Genomic DNA, 18,115 nt, shown 5'->3' with positions numbered 1-18,115 from the left:
GATACATACAGTACAGGATGTTGCAGAAATGTTATGACAAACTTTGAGAGGTTGTAGACTGTGCCTTGAGGAAAAATTGAAGATAGACACCTGTGTCTAGAAACACCATTGAATGATGCTATAGTTATAGGTGCTGGCAATAAACATGACTTTGTAAGCTGATGGACCATAGGTGGAATGTTTCACAGCATTGCTTGTTATTCGGTGTTTGTGGCCGACTGCCATGATCACCAGTGAAGTAGATGAAGATAGCTGCTGTGTAGACAGGCCTCGTCTCCTATGACAGTGATGCTCTGTTACCTAAGTGGATGACAGTTTGCACATGGGTTTGCATCTGTAGTTTATTTTCCTCCTGTATACTGAAAAACACTAGAATTTTTTAGAGGACTTCAGGAGAAAAATAAGCTGCGAATGGAAACATGTATGAAACCATTATCACGAAGATAACAGAGCATCACATTCATAGGAGACAAGGCCATTCTACACAGCAGCTAGCTCCATCTTCTCCACTAGTGATTGTGGCAATCAGTCACAATCACTGAATAACAGACAACATTGTAAGGCATTTCACCCATGGTCAACTGTGTATGAAGTCACATTTGCTGCTGAAGGGGTGGCCTAATGGCAGGTGGTGGCACCTATAACTCTGATACTCTGCAGCATCATTGGATGTTGATTTTAGACATAGAGCTCTATTCTCAATATGTTCCTCATCAATCGCCTCTACATCCCCTCATAGTTTGTCACAACATTTCTGGAACATCCTGTATGTACAAGAATCAGGAGGAAACAATAAGATTGGAAGACCAAGAATGAATTGCTCACACACAAAAAATATGTAAGACAGGGATGCAGTCTTTTCCCTAAAATCTAAGAAAACACTGCCGCTCACTAGTTCTATTTTGGAGTTTTTGTTACTTCAAGCACCCACATTTGTGGAAGCTCTGAACTAATGAAATCAGTATAAGAATTGTATGTGCCAGGTGTGAACTTTAAGATCTTGCTTATGATATGAGTTTTGGCTTTCCACAAATGGGAGTATCTCATACAGATGAGATTTTGCTGTGTTAGTAAATTACATGTATACTGTCATTATGAGCCACATCACACATCTACATCTACATGCATACTCCGTGGACTACCGTATGATGACTCTTGTGATGCCGGAGAATACAATGTATGAAAATGAATTCTCCTTTTTATGCAGCATATGTTAAACAGTAACTGTATGGAAGTTGAGGTGCGATGGAATTTTCATGCACATTGCTGCCTCTGCCGCCTGGGCAATGTAAGGATATTTATTTAAAAAAAGCAATTAAAGAATTTTTTCACATTATGATTTTGTGAAAATAATTAAGTGTTACATGTTGAATGAGCAGGGACCGGAGAACACAGCCACACACACTTTGCAGTGAGCGGGCCACTGACATGTCAGTCGGTGTGTGAATATCAGTTGACAGCAAGCGACTATGAGAGGATACTGTCATTTTGTAAGGAGCCACTGCACCAATTATTATTTTAATGGTACAAAAGAAAAGAAAAAAAAAGTGCCATTATGTTCTATTCATGTTTGGCCACACTTGCCCCTAGTCTTCTGACTTAAAGTTTCTTTGTGGTAAAGTTGTACACTGCGATGTATTCTGTGACAAAATAAACCAGTGAGAAGTTGTTATGGGATGGAAGATATTTAAAGTGTTCGAATTTTCTGAAAGTAAGTAGCATTCTGAACTTTTATCTCCAATTATGTTATCCTGAAAGTTTGAATAAAAATGTGTATTTTGACAAAAAAAGTGACTGAAATACTGACTAATGCATAAAAGACAAAGCTAATAAGATCTTTGGTCTTTCTGTGCTGTGACAAAGTAAAAACAGATTATTAAATATTTTATGAAAGGAGAGAAACTATAAGTGATCTAATCTTGAAAATTGTAACATCTGTTAATATACAAATTGCTCATAGTGAAACAGTTTCTATAATGATAATTAGACAAATTTGGGAACTATCAGTTTGAATTCAGAGAGTAATGTTAGTCGCAATACAACAGTGTTGATTATTTCTGCTGGAGACTACAGCAAAGCAGATAAACAATATTCTGAAGCTGTTGCCTTATGGTGTCAAAATGCACAAACTATCTAATTAAATACATATTCAGAACAAATATGGTGTTCGTGCTGTGCCAAAAGGAGAACAAGCTATGCTCAAGAAAAAGAAGAACGTTTGATTAATGTATGGGTGGAGATTACTGGTGGGAACAGGGAGAGTGTTGGAGTGATCCTACAGCCATCAGCAGAGTGCTTTGAAGTGTGCATGGTGATTTCACTCATGCTTTTGTGACGCAGAGATGCGAATTCAACAACACCGCAGCTGAGGCCGTGAAAACAATGGAATACTCTATCGTGAATGGCGAGACCTGTACAGTACTGTTTCTGGAAAACTGATTTATTTAAATATAGTGTGTCCATAATTAAAATTGTATTTTCAAAATGCTGTGGAGAGAAAACCACTGCTCAGAATGATGTCAAATTTGAACAGCATGACTGAAGCTGGGGAATCATCTGGGGAGGGGGGGGGGGGGGGGGAATTTTTACCAGTAAATGGTGCTGTACATTCATAACATAAATGAGGTCAGCTAAAAATGGCAGATGAATCACAATACAACAGCTATGCCTGAGTTACACATAACACCATTTGTATTGTTCACTGTGCATGACTGCACAAATTTTGGTCTTGCTGATCCTTGGGTTCCTCTGGCTGTGAGGGCTTCACTGATTCAGTCTCCGGGAGTCAGGATGATTGTGAAGCCCTGTGACCAGCTGCTTTTGGGCACTTCAGCCACTGGCAGGAGTCGTCTTTCACACTAGCAGAAACCCGGGAAGGGAGTGACGCAGGGGACCCCGTCATAGTGAGAGAAGCCGAAGAAGACTTACGCTTCTCCAGCTCAGAAGTGGGGTCTGGTGTCCCTGATGGTTGGGGGGACAGTGTTCCTGAGATGGGTGGTGCAGGAGCAACAAGGAGGGAACTGCCTTCCACCATCAAGGGGGCAGGTGTAGTCTTATGGCTCAGAGATCTGACTGGACTCGCAGTACTGACGGGCTACAACTGTTCTCGTAGTGGCAGCATAAGAGGAGGTTATAGCCACAGGATGCAGGCTCTCAAATTTCCTCTTGGGCTCAGTGTAGGTCAGTCAGTCCAAGGTCTTGTATTCCTCGAGTTTCCTTTCTTGCTGTAAAATCCTGCAGTCTGGTGAGCAAGGGGAATGATGCTCTCCAAAGTTGACACAGATGGGAGATGGGGCACATGGAGTATTGGGATGGGATAGACATCCAAAATCTCGACATGTGATGCTGGAAGTACAGTGAGAAGACATATGGCCGAACTTCCAGCATTTAAAGTACTGCGTTGGGGGAGGGATATATGGCTTGACGTCACAGCAGTAGACCATCACCTTGACCTTCTTGAGTAATGTGTCACCCAGGAAGGCCAAGATGAAGGCATTAGTGGCAACCTAATTATCCCTTGGACCCCGATGGACATGCCACATGAAATGAACTCCTCGTCACTCTAATGAGGGGACCTTCTGGGAGGTGCATCGAGTTATGAACTCCCACTTCACCTACTTATAGTGCTAATGCAGCCAAGATTATTAAATATTGCCTGTTTAAGTTTGAGCAACTCTTTATATAAAGAAAAGTCTCACTCTCGTGGCAAGTGAGCGAGTAGCCGAGTGGCAAGCAAGTGAGACTCCTGTCAAGGTGACCATGGTTTGAGACCTGTCTATGCTACTTTTATTTCCTTTTTTTATTTATTTATTTCAAATGCCTGTTTTAATTTTAATTAATCATGAACATTCCACAATGAATTGATTAAAAAGAATTACAAGCCTCTATAAATCAAAATTACAAATTGAATGTAATAATTTGTTTCAATCTTTTGTGTTTTTTGTATTTTAATAGGAAATTAATCATAATGTAATTTCTTAAAATATTTTATTATTGTTCTATTTGTTTTCGTTGTATTTTAAATTTTGTTCCGTTGAGGAAGGGGATATTAAAAAAAAAAAAACAATGAATCAGGAATTAAAAATATATTTCATTTAATGGAAAGTTAATTGGTGTTTCTTATATTTTGACGAGTACATTCTGATGGGAGATACTTGTTATAAAAACAATCAGAACATTTGTACTTTCAACATCACAAACATTGTACAAATGCACATTCATTTTCGTCACAATCACATCTGTATTTTCTCAAGTTCAGAGGAAATGCCACTGCATTGACGTTATGGAATACTTCTTTTTGCGCTGGATGTAGCGCCACGAAAACAAAAGTAGCACAGAGGGGTCTCGAACCAAGGACGCCTGGACGCGAGTCTCGCTCGCTTGCCACTCAGCTACTCACTCACTTGCCACGAGAGTGAAACTTTTCTGTACATAAAGAGCTGCCCAAACTTTAACAGGCAATATTTCAAAAACGAGGCCACTTTGGCACCTACAATTTTAGGCTGTGATGGGTACCTAACCACACTATAAGCAGGCAAAGTGGGAGCTCATAACTCGATGCACCTCCCAGAATCTTCATAGTTAAGCACATAGTTCTGGCTGCAGTAAAAGTTGGGAGTAGTCTATGCGAGTTGCCAAGGGATGGCAAGAAGATGTGTTAACAGTTGGTTTTAAATAGCTAATGAGAATTGAGCAGGCAGCAATGTGTTTCATAGCAACAAATTTACGGTATCTTTTCATGTTCAAACTTATCACTAGCTTGAGCTGAACTAGCTATACATTCAACATTTCTAAGCTCTCAAATTTGATGCTAAAACTGGATCAACGGAGTCCCTGTCTATCAGTGGCTGCATTTTCACTTAAGCAAAGAAAATGAAAATTTTTAGGTTCTTTATGTACAAATTCAAAAAGGAGCATACAAGTGACCAAAATCCTAAAAAGTTTCATACAATTAGTGCTTACAATAACTGTATTAAAACGGAAAATCATTTGAGGAATCTGCAAAATTACAAGGAAACAGTATTGACCTGTAGGAGGTGAGGTTCCAGTACTGCTGATACACGCATAAAAATGTACAAAAAACTATCTTATCTTTCAGAACTATTAGTTTCTTCCTCAGGGAGAAAAGAAGGAGAATTTGGGAAGATCACTCAGGCACGAGGATGAGCTGAACCCATCTGTTGTGAAGACATTTTCACTTCATGCATCTTCCTTCATACAGCAAACATTTATATTCAATGTGACATGGAAAAAACACAATGTTCTGGGATTTATTACACAAATAAAATAATACTTACAATTTTCTGAATCTCAGCTACATGCAGAAGGAATTTGAAAATAATACGATGAGTAGGGTGAGAGGTGAGGTATGGGGAGAGAGAGAAAGGTGGGGAGAGAGAGAGGTGGGAGGAGAGCTGGAGGTGAAGAGGGGGTCTAGGGGGAGGGTAGGGGGAGGGGGAGAGGGGAGAGAGGGGGAGAGGGGGGAGGGGGAGGGAGGGGAAGGGGGAGATTGGGAGGGGGAGGGAGAGGGGGAGGGAGAGGGAGAGAGGGAGGGAGAGAGGGAGGGAGAGGGGGACAGGAGACTGGTGGTGGGGAATCAGCAAGGTAATTGTTGCCGTGCGCATACATTATACAGTAACAATAAAAAGCTCACCAGAAGGCTGTCCAGAGGTTGTGTATAGTGCGATAATGGCAGGCACAGGTGCAGCATATCAATGCATGTGACTTTTGAGCCTGAAATATCAAGCACACGTAGGTTCTGACACCTATATCCAATAGTGGACAATGCCCCTGACCCTATAACAGCCTCCTTCAGGATCAGTTCTGTCAGATATGGACATGATTTCGCAAGTGAGCTGACAAATGACTGAAAAGATGGCAATTTTTTTGTTGTGAGCATGTTTGCCCCTAATTCAAACCTGCAAAAAGATGGGGAGATCTGTAATTCTCTCTTAATAAAAATCGTGGAAGATTTAACACATTTATAAAATAATTACCTTTCCAAACCTGTACATTTCTTCAGAATAATTGGCCATAACTTTCTGCTTAGCCGTATTTTTGGATCAGATAGATTCAAGTTACGTACATCTTTATTTAGTATGACATCCAGCATCCCAACAAGAATGCGAGGCTCTCCAGTAATGGATGCATTTTTGAACAACCTATAGATAAAAGATTGCAAGGTTTCACGATAACTAGCAAATGACGTATAACTGCATAAAACTAGAAAGTGAGTATTGTCAACATTACAAGGATCGTCTTCATTCTTGCCCATTTTAACTCCCACACAGGGCCATAAAAGGTAGTGGAAACCAATGAACTGAAAGGATAATAAATGTTTCCATAGCACATGTAATGTGACCACTCATGTACAGAACTTTTTCACTCAAAAACAAATTTACCAACAGGTATACACAGAGGGTGTACATTATCAGCAACTGAGCACATGTTGCATAATAAAAACACAAAGCGGTTTATATCTTACACAGTAAACTCGATAGTATATAGCTTGCATATGCTTATTCATATCTGAAATGTGAAGTAATTATTTGTGGAAACAGTGTATCAAATTTGAGATAATTAAGATTACAGAAAAAGATAATTCAATTAATTAAAAAAGTGGAGCGAATAGCAAAAGGTAAGTAATTATTTAGCAAATATAAAATTCTACCAACTTAACATGCACACAGGAGTGTTCAAGAAGTCAAAGTATCTCTTGTAACTATGTACAATTGGGGAAATAAACAGTTATTTAATTGGTATAGCTGCTTTGAAGCTAACAAAAAGCATGAGAGAATACATTTACCACCATCAATCATTCAATTTAGCAGCTTCCAATGAAATTCATTCATAAAAGAGCAATTGAACTTCAGTACCCTTGCTAACCATGAATAATAACATTACAAAAAGATTTAAAAATTAAAGTATGTAAATGAACTAAGCTATGACAATACGGAACGGTAAATTGTAGTCTCCTTTGCTTTGTTGGCACAATTTCCAAATGCTCTGTCTCGCTCAAGAGTGTTACTTTCTGATGAATATGCCATGTATCACATTTCATACAGGAGGAATATGGTTTTATGGTCTAAGAAAATCCCCGTTATGAGACGAGCTGGAAAGGAACTGCCACATGTTATGATATGGGCCAGGAAGTCACCATGATGTGTGTTTGGACCAATTTTTTGAAAGGTACACTATGTGATCAAAAGTATCCGGACACCCCCATAAACATACGGCTTTATATAAGGTGCATCGTGCTGCCACCTACTGACAGGTACTCCATATCAGCGACCTCAGTAGTCATTAGACATTGTGAGAGAGCGGAGTGGGGTACTCTGCGGAACTCACGGACTTTGAGCGTGGTTAGGTGATTGGGTGCCACTTGTGCCATATGTCTGTATGCGAGATTTCCACACTCCTAAATATCGATAGGTCCATTGTTTCTGATGTGATAGGGAAGTGGAAATGTGAAGGGACACATACAGCACAAAAGCATACTGGCTGACCTCATCTGTTGACTGACACAGACCGCCGACAGTTGAAGAGGGTCGTAATGTGTAGTAGGCAGACATCTATCCAGGCTATCACACAGGAATCCCAAACTGCATCAGGATCCACTGCAGGTACTGCAACGGACTGGCCTGCACGGAGTCCTGGCCTGCACGGAGTCCTGGCCTGAATCCTAAAGAATGCCTTTGGGATGTTTCGGAATGCCACTTTGTGTCAGGCCTCACTGACCAACATCGATACTTCTCCTCAGTGTGGCACTTCGTGAAGATTGGGCTGCCATTCCCCAAGAAGCCTTCTGGCACCTGACTGAACATATGCCTGCGAGAGTGGAAGCTGTCATCAAGGCTTACGGTGGGCCGACTCCATACTGAATTTCAGCATTACCTATGGAGGACGCCACAAACTTGGAAGTCATTTACAGCCAGGTGTTCGGATACTTTTGATCACATAGTGTATGTGGATGAAAATTCTTATTTGTACATCACAAACAATTTTAATACCTTAGTTTGAAAACAGGGAATCATGGTTTATATGTGGTTATAGCGGGACATCACTCAAGCATAATTTGTTATTCAGATACAATAGCTCTTTTATGAATAATTTCGAGGTTGCTAGACTGGGTGCTATTCAGCAAAATCTCCAGCCCTACTAAAATGGACACCTCTTTACCATGCCAGAAAACTTATTACGGGAATAATAAAGCTCAATGTGGCTCAGCATTACCAATGAAGAATTGCGATAACAGTATTGAGGAAGCCTTTTGAAGAGTGAATGCTTAGGTGCTCTGCAAGATGTAAGGAAGGCATGACGACTCACAGTTCTCTAAAGCAAGGTGATGTACATACAAGTCCACTGGATATATTGTTTTTATGTGTTAGGACTCCAATGTTCAATATAAGGTAATACTTGAAAATGTGTTTACTCTAAAAGAAAAACCGAAGAATAATATCATACACTCTAGGCTTTCACAACTAGTACTGACTTCACTTGGAACTTCCTGGCGGACAGACCGTGGTTGATGCATAAAATTTACTTCTAACATTTCATCTCCAGCTGCAGGAGACATCTACAGAAGTAAAGCAGTGAGCAGCAACCAGAACTCGAGCGAGCGCCGAATATAAAGACAGTGCAGAGGGCACAACAGTTGATCACATGATGTTGGCTAAGAGATTATCTCTGGTAATGCCAATACTCTCAGTACAAAATAATCGATCATCATTCTTATGGTGCAAAATTGGCACCCAAATTGTATCTAATTTAACACCTCCCTTTTTCCTGTTAAAATTATTACAGTGTTTATAAATCTCACATCTTAAAAACATCGCATTATCATGTGCACATGTATACAGAGGGTATTGAGATTTATAAGCACCATAATAATTTTAACAGAAAAGAGGAAGGTGTTAGATTAGATTAAATCTGCATGTTAACTGTCACCGTAAGAATGATGATCGATGACTTTCAATTGAGATTACTGCCATTACCAGACATAACTCTTAACTGATGTCACGTGGTGGCTGTGGTGCCCTCTACACTGCCTATATATTTGGCGTTCCCTCAAGTTCTGATTACAGTTCACTGCTTTACCTCGGAATATGTCTCCCGCAGTCGGAAATGAAATGACATGAGAATGTTTTATACATCGACTATGGCCTACCAGCACGGAAGTTTTGAGTGAAGTTAATATTAATAATCCTTGCACCTCTGATAATAAATGTGTGCACATTTACTGTACAAGAGAAACAAATTATCCACAGGCAGACCTGCAGATAGCTGACTAACGTAGGGATCAGCAGTTGACGTGGAACATACACAGTGTAATTTATCATGCATGAATTGATGGCAAGATGTATTACTGATCAGTTAAGTTATTGGTGATAAATCGCCGGAATCAGTAACAACTATAAAATACCCAGGGATAATTGTCCACAGTGACCTCAAGTGGAATGACCACATAAAATTAAATGAAGCAAAGCCCGAAGATAGGCTGAGATTCAGTGAAAGAATCTTCATGGAAAATAATTCATCAATGAAAGCAGCAGCTTGCACACCACTTGTTGAATCTTTTTTGTTTATGAAACATCACTATGGGAGCCTTATCATGTTAGACTAATAAATGATGTAGGGGTGATCCATAAAAAGTGGTATGTTTCACCACAGCATAATTTAGTAAGCATGTGAGTATTACAACAAAGATACTCAACAAAATCCAGTGGCAAATGCAACAAGAAAAGCATTATGCATTACAGTAAACGAGAGGTTGACTGTTGAAATTTTGAGTCTGTATGTTCCAAGATCAGGCAGCATGTGGTTCCACATATATCTCACAAACTGATCATGACCAAAAAAACAGAGAAATTAGAGTTCATACAGAGGCTTACCAACAGTTGTTTTTCCTACATACATTTCTGAATGGACCAGGAAAGGTGGGAAATATAAGGGCTGCCATTAAGTACCTTCCACCATGCATTATACGGTTACTTGTACAAGTAGAAGATAAATAACTAAATATTGATTTATTTCAGAAAGACATAATTCATCTTCGAATTTAACAAATTAGTACACTGTCAAAATTATAAAAAATATTAATGGGAATGAAGCATTTAAAATTATGTGATTAAGCACTACTTTTGTATAATTAGGGAGTAAATGATAAAAACACTATTTAATGTTGAATATGTGAGATGTTTTGAATAGCAGAACATAATATAATACAGTATTTCATGACTAAGAACACCTATTTTAAGCAGCTTCTTGAACCACCCAGGCATGACTTTAAAACAGAGAGTGGGTGAATAAACCAATGATGATCTTACATTCACAGTATTCAACACATCTGATGGACAGAGAAGGTGGGAAGACTGTGTAAAACACTTTCTGACAGCTGGTACAAGATTTATTTTTACTGAAACTTTGATTTCAAAACAGGAAAAAAAGAAAAAGAAAAAAGGGGCACCCTGAGTTTTGATAGATATTGGATGTTTATTTAACATATGTTACACCATTGTTCAAAAGAACATTCATTATGTAAATTGATAACCTATAAATATACTGCATCATGAAAGTACAGAGACAAAAGTTATAAACTGAAACACTTTCATTATAGTGGTTAACTTTATTTAGGGTGTCAAATAAGCATCTTTAAACAACAATTATTCTAGCCACACTAATGTTAATTTAAAAACAAAGATTCCAAGACTTACCAAGCGGGAAAGTGCCGGCAGACAGGCACATGAACAAAACACACAAACACACACACACAGAATTACGAGCTTTCGCAACTGGCAGTTGCTTCGTCAGGAAAGAGGGAAGGAGAGGGAAAAATGAAAGGATGTGGGTTTTAAGGGAGAGGGTAAGGAGTCATTCCAATCCCGGGAGCGGAAAGACTTCCCTTAGGGGAAAAAAAGGACAGGTGTACACTCGCACACACACACACACACACACACACACACACACACACACACACACATCCATCCGCACATACACAGACACAAGCAGACATATTTAAAGGCAAAAATATGTCTGCTTGTGTCTGTGTATGTGCGGATGGATATGTGTGTGTGTGTGTGTGTGTGTGTGTGTGTGTGTGCGAGTGTACACCTGTCCTTTTTTTCCCCTAAGGGAAGTCTTTCCGCTCCCGGGATTGGAATGACTCCTTACCTCTCCCTTAAAACCCACATCCTTTCATTTTTCCCTCTCCTTCCCTCTTTCCTGACGAAGCAACTGCCAGTTGCGAAAGCTCGTAATTCTGTGTGTGTGTTTGTGTGTTTTGTTCATGTGCCTGTCTGCCGGCGCTTTCCCGCTTGGTAAGTCTTGGAATCTTTGTTTTTAATATATTTTTCCCATGTGGAAGTTTCTTTCTATTTTATTTACATCTTCATTAATGTTAATTTAAAATGTACATGTTTAGCAGTGAAGATTCTTGAAACCGTCAATGAAACTTCTTAAGAGCATCTCTGTTTTTCATCCACTGTGACAAATTATATTCTGTTAACTTCACATTTTTTTTTATTAAAGTAATACATTCTGCCTAATGGTATTGATTTAGGTACACCAGCAGCACATAAAATGTTTTCTAAAGACACAAAACAAGAGTCTTCCTTCTCAGGCCAAAAGAATGACACTGCTGGTCCATGTGGGTGGAGAAAAAGTAGTTCAACATGACCTTCTCCATCACAGACATTTCTGACAAAGGCCAAGTACCACCTGTCATTATATAGAGCTGCTACAAAAGAATTTTGTTGAGGTCAAGTGCATGTCCATTGTGGGGCATTTTTATCGAATGAAAGAAATCAAGGAAGGTGTTTCAGAAGAAGTTACTCTTCTTATCTCTATAGAAACACAGGAAAGTAGTCTGTAATAGTGAAAATTCCTGATGCAAGGTGCAGTAGCCATCAGAAAGATCGCGGGAGGTGCACATCGACACAGCGCGTCACGGACGGTAGTTGCCGCAAGTAGTGTCCCGTCCACCAGAGGACACGCGAGAATTCGGTCGCGACCTCTGCCGGCGGGACAACAACAACAACAACAACAACTCAAGCAGCATGGGCCGTGCTCATTCAGTTTACATCGGGCCTGCCTAGGACACAGTCCCGGTCTAGGCTAAGTGAAGTGTGACGTAAAACATGAACAGTGTTACTACACAATTGGCGACGAGTAGGGTCGTTCTTTCGCATGTTGCGTCGTTGTTCCGGTTTCGCAGCTTATCCACAGCATGGAGGATTTAGTGCGGGTTTTGGTTGAGCAGCAGACTGAACTCATGGCCACCATGAAACAAGTGCTTCCAGAGTTGCTCTCCACGCAGTCTGCTCCAGCGCAGTTCTCTCCTCCCTATGACGAGACGACGGAGGATTGGGACGCATACGAACATCGCCTTCGGCAGCATTTCCAGCCGTTTCATGTTGCCGATGCGAAGGTGTGTTGTGCTCTTTTCTTGTCTTGGATATTTCCCTCGCTGTATCAAGTTTTGCGGCAGCTAGCACCGTTGTAGGAACCCTTGTCCTTGTCTTTTGACGCATTGTGTTCATTGCTGTCTTCATTCTATCGCCGCACGCATGTTGTGGTGGCTAGGGTCGAGTTCTATCAATGCAAGAAGCAGCCCCATCTGTCTTGCCGGGCGCGGGCCACTACCCTGCACGGTCTTAGTCGCAAGTGTCATTTTGTCACGGAGGAGTCGCCGAAGTCGTATGCCCATATTATGGTGCGAGACGTCATTGTGCGTTCGGCCCCTGATAGGGAGGTCCGTCAACGGGCCCTACAGTTAGAAGACCCTTCCCTTGAGGAAGTCCTGTCCATTGCTCAATCGTATGAAGTCTCTCACGTCGCAGGTCAACAGTTGGAAGCGTGGTGCGACGTCGCGGCGGTTCAGGGTGGCGCGGCCGCGTCCGGGGTGGATGACGTGCGAGCGCTACAATCCGGCCGTTACGGCCGCTCCCGCACGGCGCGTAAACAGAGTTCCGGCCGCCGGCCCCTGTTACCGTCCCGTGCATCGTGCTGTATACATCACGATCGGTCGGGGGGCCCCCAGTGTTGGGCCGTTTGTCGCAAATGTCATAAAAACGGGCACATTGCTAAAGTTTGCCGCTCGGCCACAAAAGAATCGAAGGAAGCAGTTACATAGGACATGGACGTTGACATTCAGGAAGTTTCATCGGGTCAGGCTCCTGACGCATCGGCACACAAACTCTTTATCGAGGTGTCGGTTCGGTCGCGCCGATTACAACTGCAAGTAGATACGGGCGCGGCAGTTTCTTTGTTGAATGCACAAACTTACTCCGACCTTGGGTCGCCCCCGTTGGCGCCAGTTTACCGGCGTCTACGCGGTTATGGTAAACAGTTCATTCCCCTACCGGGTCAATTCACTACCGACGTGACTTACAAATCAGTCACTCGGCATATTACTTTTACTGTTGTCAGTGATGCGAGCTCCGCTAACCTTTTTGGCTTGGATGCCTTTCAAGCTTTCGGTTTTTCTATCACTGACACCATACAGTTGGTCTCCGAAGACGTTCCCTATCAATCATTAGAATCTTTGATCGCTGACTTTCCGGCTATCTTTGAGGAGGGCCTGGGGCGTGTTTGACTTTGAAACTCACTTAATATTGAAGGCGTCAGCTCAGCCGCGTTTTCTTCGCGCGAGGCAGATCCCCTTGGCTCTCCGCCCTCAGGTAAAAGAGGAGCTAGACCAGCTGACAGCCCTCGGGGTCGTTCTTCCCATTTCTTCTTGAGTGGGCTTCAACCCTCGTTATTGTCAGGCAACCCTCGGGGAAATTACGTCTTTGTGGCGATTTCAAGGCCACCATTAATTCCCAATTGGTGGTGGACACCTATCCTTTGCCTCGTGCTGATGAATTGTTCTCCGCCGTGGCGGGAAGCCAATATTTTTCGAAAATCGATCTTTCGGAGGCTTATCATCAGATACCACTTGATGAGGACTCCAAACGGCTGGCAGTCGTCAACACCCCATTTGGCCTTTACCAATACCAGCGGTTGGCCTTCGGAATATCCAGTGCCCCCGCGATACTCCAGCGTTATCTTGAGCACATCACGTCGACAATCCCTCATTGTATTAATTACCTGGACGAAATAATTGTCACGGGCCGCAGCATGAAGGAACACTTGTACAACCTTCGCACCCTCTTTCTCAAATTCAGGTCCGTGGGCTTGCGTTGCAACCTGCGTAAGTCAAACTTCTTCCAACTGTCCATTGAGTATGTGGGCTACACCATCTCTCGGCATCCAGCCACTAGGAAATTTGGTCCAAGGTATCGTCGACCTTGCTCGGCCCGCTTCGCTGAAGGAGTTACAAGCTTTTTCAGGCAAGATCGCCTATTACCACCGGTTCATTCCCAGGGCTTCCACCATAGCCCGCCCCCTGTACTGCCTTCTGCGCAAGGGTGTTCCTTTTGATTGGTCACCTGCATGCAAGCGTGCTTTCACCTCGTTGAAGGGCCTCCTCACGTCAGCACCTTGTTTGGCTACTTTTGACCCCAATAAGTCGTTGGCCCTAGCTACAGATGCTTCGCAGTATGGGGTGGGGGCGATCCTGTCCCATCGCAATGCGGATGGTTCCGAGCAACCACTGGAGTTTGCGTCTAAAACTCTTAGTCCCCCGCAGGCCCATTACTCCCAGGTAGAAAAAGAGGCTTTGGCCATTGTCTACGCTGTTACCAAGTTTCACCCATTCTTGTATGGCATTAAGTTTCAGTTAATCACTGACCATAAGCCGTTAATATCGTTATTTGGCCCCGCCTCTCAGATTCCTGATAGGGCGGTCCACAGACTACAGTACTGGGCCTTGTTCCTCTCTAAGTACCATTATGACATTCAGTTTTGCCCTACCAGACAGCATACAAACGGCGACGCTCTTTCCTGTCTTCCAGTGGGCCCGGATCCTAAGTTCGATCCAGAAAGGATTATGTGTTTTCATTTGGATGTGGCGTCCCGCCAAGCGGTTGATGGCTTCCCGATCACTAGTTCTAGAGTCACCAGGGAAACGGCAGCTGACCCAGTTCTCCAGCAAGTAGTTCGCCTCATTCAGCAGGGGTGGTCATCCCGACCTCCAGGCTGGGCCTCGTACCCTCTTCATAATTATTTTGTTCTACGAGACTGCCTCTCGGTCTTGGAAGGAGTTCTCCTTCTGGCTACCGATGATACGGCTCCTCGCATGGTTGTTTCTGCAAGTTTACGAAGGGAGGTCCTCACGTTATTACATGGGGGGCACTGGGGAGTTTCCCATACTAAAACCTTGGCTTGCAGACATGTGTACTGGTCCGATATTGACAGAGAAATTGAGCACTTGGTGGCCGCCTGTTCCCAGTGTGCGAGCCAACAGGCATCTCCCAGGGCAGCATTCTCTTCATGGCCACCTGCTACCCACGCATGGGAAAATGTTAACATCGATTTTGCGGGCCTGTTTCTCAATGGTTTTTAGCTCATTGTCATTGATGCTTATTTCAGATTCCCATATGTGGTTCGTTGCTCCTCAGCCACTTCAGAAGCTGCAATCCAGGAACTAGCAAAAATCTTTTCTGTGGAAGGTCTGCCCGTCACCCTGGTATCGGACAATGGACCTCAGTTTCTTTCGCAGACCTTCCAGGATTTTTGTAGGCACTTCGGTATTCGGCACGTTTGCTCTCCCCCCTTTCATCCACAATTAAATGGGGAAGCCGAGTGCATGGTGCGCACATTTAAGACGCAGATGAAAAAGTATGTGCACGAATTTCCTGCGGAGGAGGCATTGACATTTTTCCTGACGGCATACCGGACCACACCAATGGGAGAACACAGCCCCGCAGAGCTTCTCCACGGGTGCCAACCTCGGACTCTGCTGCACCTCCTCCGGCCTGGTCCTCGCCAGTCTTCTCAAAATGGAGTACCTGGCTTTTCACCGGGTATGTCGGTCTGGGCATGTGGGTTTGGTCACAAACCACGTTGGATACCAGCGGTGGTCCTGCACCGAAATGGCCGACAGCTCTATACCTTGCAGGCGGGGGACCAGGAGGTACGTCGTCACCACAGTGGCTTCCCCATTGCCAGCACCTGTTTTGGTTTCTAAGAGGACGTTACTACCTCTCCCGCTGTGACTCCGCCGCACTGCAATGGTTCTCAGCCTCGGCAGCCTCCAGTAGCTCCAGCACCAGAAATCGCCATCGTTAGAGATGCCCCAGCGCAAGCCGGCCCCCCTCGCAGGCCCGGTTTCTCAGGAGGCTGGTTCTCCTGTGGTCGTCCCTTCCCCATCGTCCCTGCCACTGGGTCTTGCCCCTCCCGAGGTGGACCAGGATCTGGCATTCAACAGCTTGTCTCCCGTTCTGTCCCGGGCTCCGGTGGTGGGACGAAGGGGGCCTCTTCGTGTGGGTCACTTCCAGCCATATTCGAAGGTTCCGGCTCGAGGGTTGGCAGATCCCCTCGACTCCAGCCGTCCGATGGACGTGAAGTTCGTCGCTCCAGCCCGACGCTTCACCTTCCGATGCAGTGGATCACAGTGGCTTCAACCACCAAAGGAGGAGGAGTGCAGTAGCCACCAGAAAGAAAGCGGAAGGCGCACATCGGCACGGCGCGTCACGGACGGTAGTTGCTGCAAGTAGAGTCCCGTCCAACAGAGGACACGCGACAATTCGGTCGTGACCTCTGCCGGCGGGACAACAACAACAACTCAGGCAGCACAGGCCGTGCCCATTCAGTTTAGATCGGGCCTGCCTAGGACACTGTCCCGGTCTACGCAGAAACTGTAAACACCAGATGCATCTGTTATTTGTGCATCATCCACTAGTTGAAGATAAGCACTTCTCAATATACATTTTATAGTTCCTCCCAAACCATCACGCACAGATTTACCACGGTAAGTTGGAAAAAAAGGGGTATGCTCAGCATCAATAGAAAAACAATTTTTGTGCTCACACAAATTTTTAAAGCTTTTTCTATTCTTATATTTAGCAGCACATTCATCAGTAAAATAATGCACTTTCTTCACTTGTCGGTAATGCTCTGCCAGCCACTTAACCATTTGTTTCTGGACAGCATTTACAAATCGTACATGTTCCGTATAATCATTTATAAAGCAGTGGTTCAGTATTATCAACTTACTTTCGTCATTTGCTACATAAACAAACACGGGATGGATAATACAGTTGCTTCTTGTCCAGTGGTAACTCTGAATTTCATTCTGAGTTACAAAACTGCAGTTTTCATCAAAGTTCACTAACAGAATTGCTTTTCTGGGGTTAGATTTTCTTTCAAGTTTTTCAATGATTTTGACTGTCACTTAGATATAAATGAGTGTGGTTTAAGTGCCTGTAATTTTGTTACCAACAAGCCTATGTATTCACTAACAGTTGCAGACTGATTTACCAATTCTGCCCTATGATCTGTGTTTATTCACTGGCTGAACTCAATTTCATCATCAGCATCTTTGTAAGCTAATTTCTGTTTTAACAATTCCGACAGTTTGTCATCACTGGGACAATTATTACAGTGTTAAGCATGCAGTCATAGTTTTCAGACTCACATACAAGAAATTTTATAACTTCTTTGTATGTTTCTTCAATGTGTTCCACACCCAAAAACAGTCTTATATTTTGGTGGATAACACACACATGCACTGAATGAGTGTCGGCAGCACCAGCTAAAATACACCACTTCAGTCCTAGCGAACAAAATTTAGAAAGACCAATGTATATGTTTGGAGTCTCCTATTTAAAACAAGAGTACAGTTCTCTTAAGTTGCAAAGGATGTCTTTTTTGCATATACACATTCTTCTGAATGCTAACTTTGTCTTTTGCTCCTGGTAACATTTGAGTTGTTCTTGTGGTCTTCAGTACGAAGACTGGTTTGATGCAGCTCTCCATGCTACTCAGGATAGAGTAGCATGCTTGTTGTGCAAGGTTCTTCATCTCCCAGAACCTACTGCAATCTACATCCTTCTGAATTAGATTAGATTAGATTAGATTAGTTTTTCGTTCCATAGATCTGTGTTGAGGAGATCATCGTGGATGTGGAACATGTCACCCTTTTTTTTTTATTTTTTTTAAGCTGAAATAACAATACTAATAGTATAAATATAATACAACACATCATTTGTTTCTATTAAAAAATTCGTCAATGGAG

The 18,115-nt window shown here is 42.9% G+C and overlaps 1 protein-coding gene across 2 annotated transcripts in view; it reads right to left on the bottom strand.

Annotated features, from left to right (window-relative positions):
• Positions 1–18,115, bottom strand: part of LOC126335555 (uncharacterized) — a 71,413-nt gene that overhangs the window by 34,562 nt on the left and 18,736 nt on the right. For both annotated transcript variants that reach the window (XM_049998958.1, XM_049998959.1), the window contains exons 2-3: positions 5,997–6,161; positions 5,654–5,918 (exon numbers count right to left, since the gene is read on the bottom strand). In XM_049998958.1, the coding sequence (XP_049854915.1) occupies positions 5,654–5,918; positions 5,997–6,161 (430 nt within the window). The remainder of the gene's footprint in view (positions 1–5,653; positions 5,919–5,996; positions 6,162–18,115) is intronic.

Source organism: Schistocerca gregaria, chromosome 2, assembly GCF_023897955.1.
Source record: "Schistocerca gregaria isolate iqSchGreg1 chromosome 2, iqSchGreg1.2, whole genome shotgun sequence".
NCBI classification, from domain to species: domain Eukaryota; kingdom Metazoa; phylum Arthropoda; class Insecta; order Orthoptera; family Acrididae; genus Schistocerca; species Schistocerca gregaria.
The sequence above is the reverse complement of the archived record's forward strand: the minus strand, read 5'-3'. Positions and strand labels throughout refer to the sequence as shown.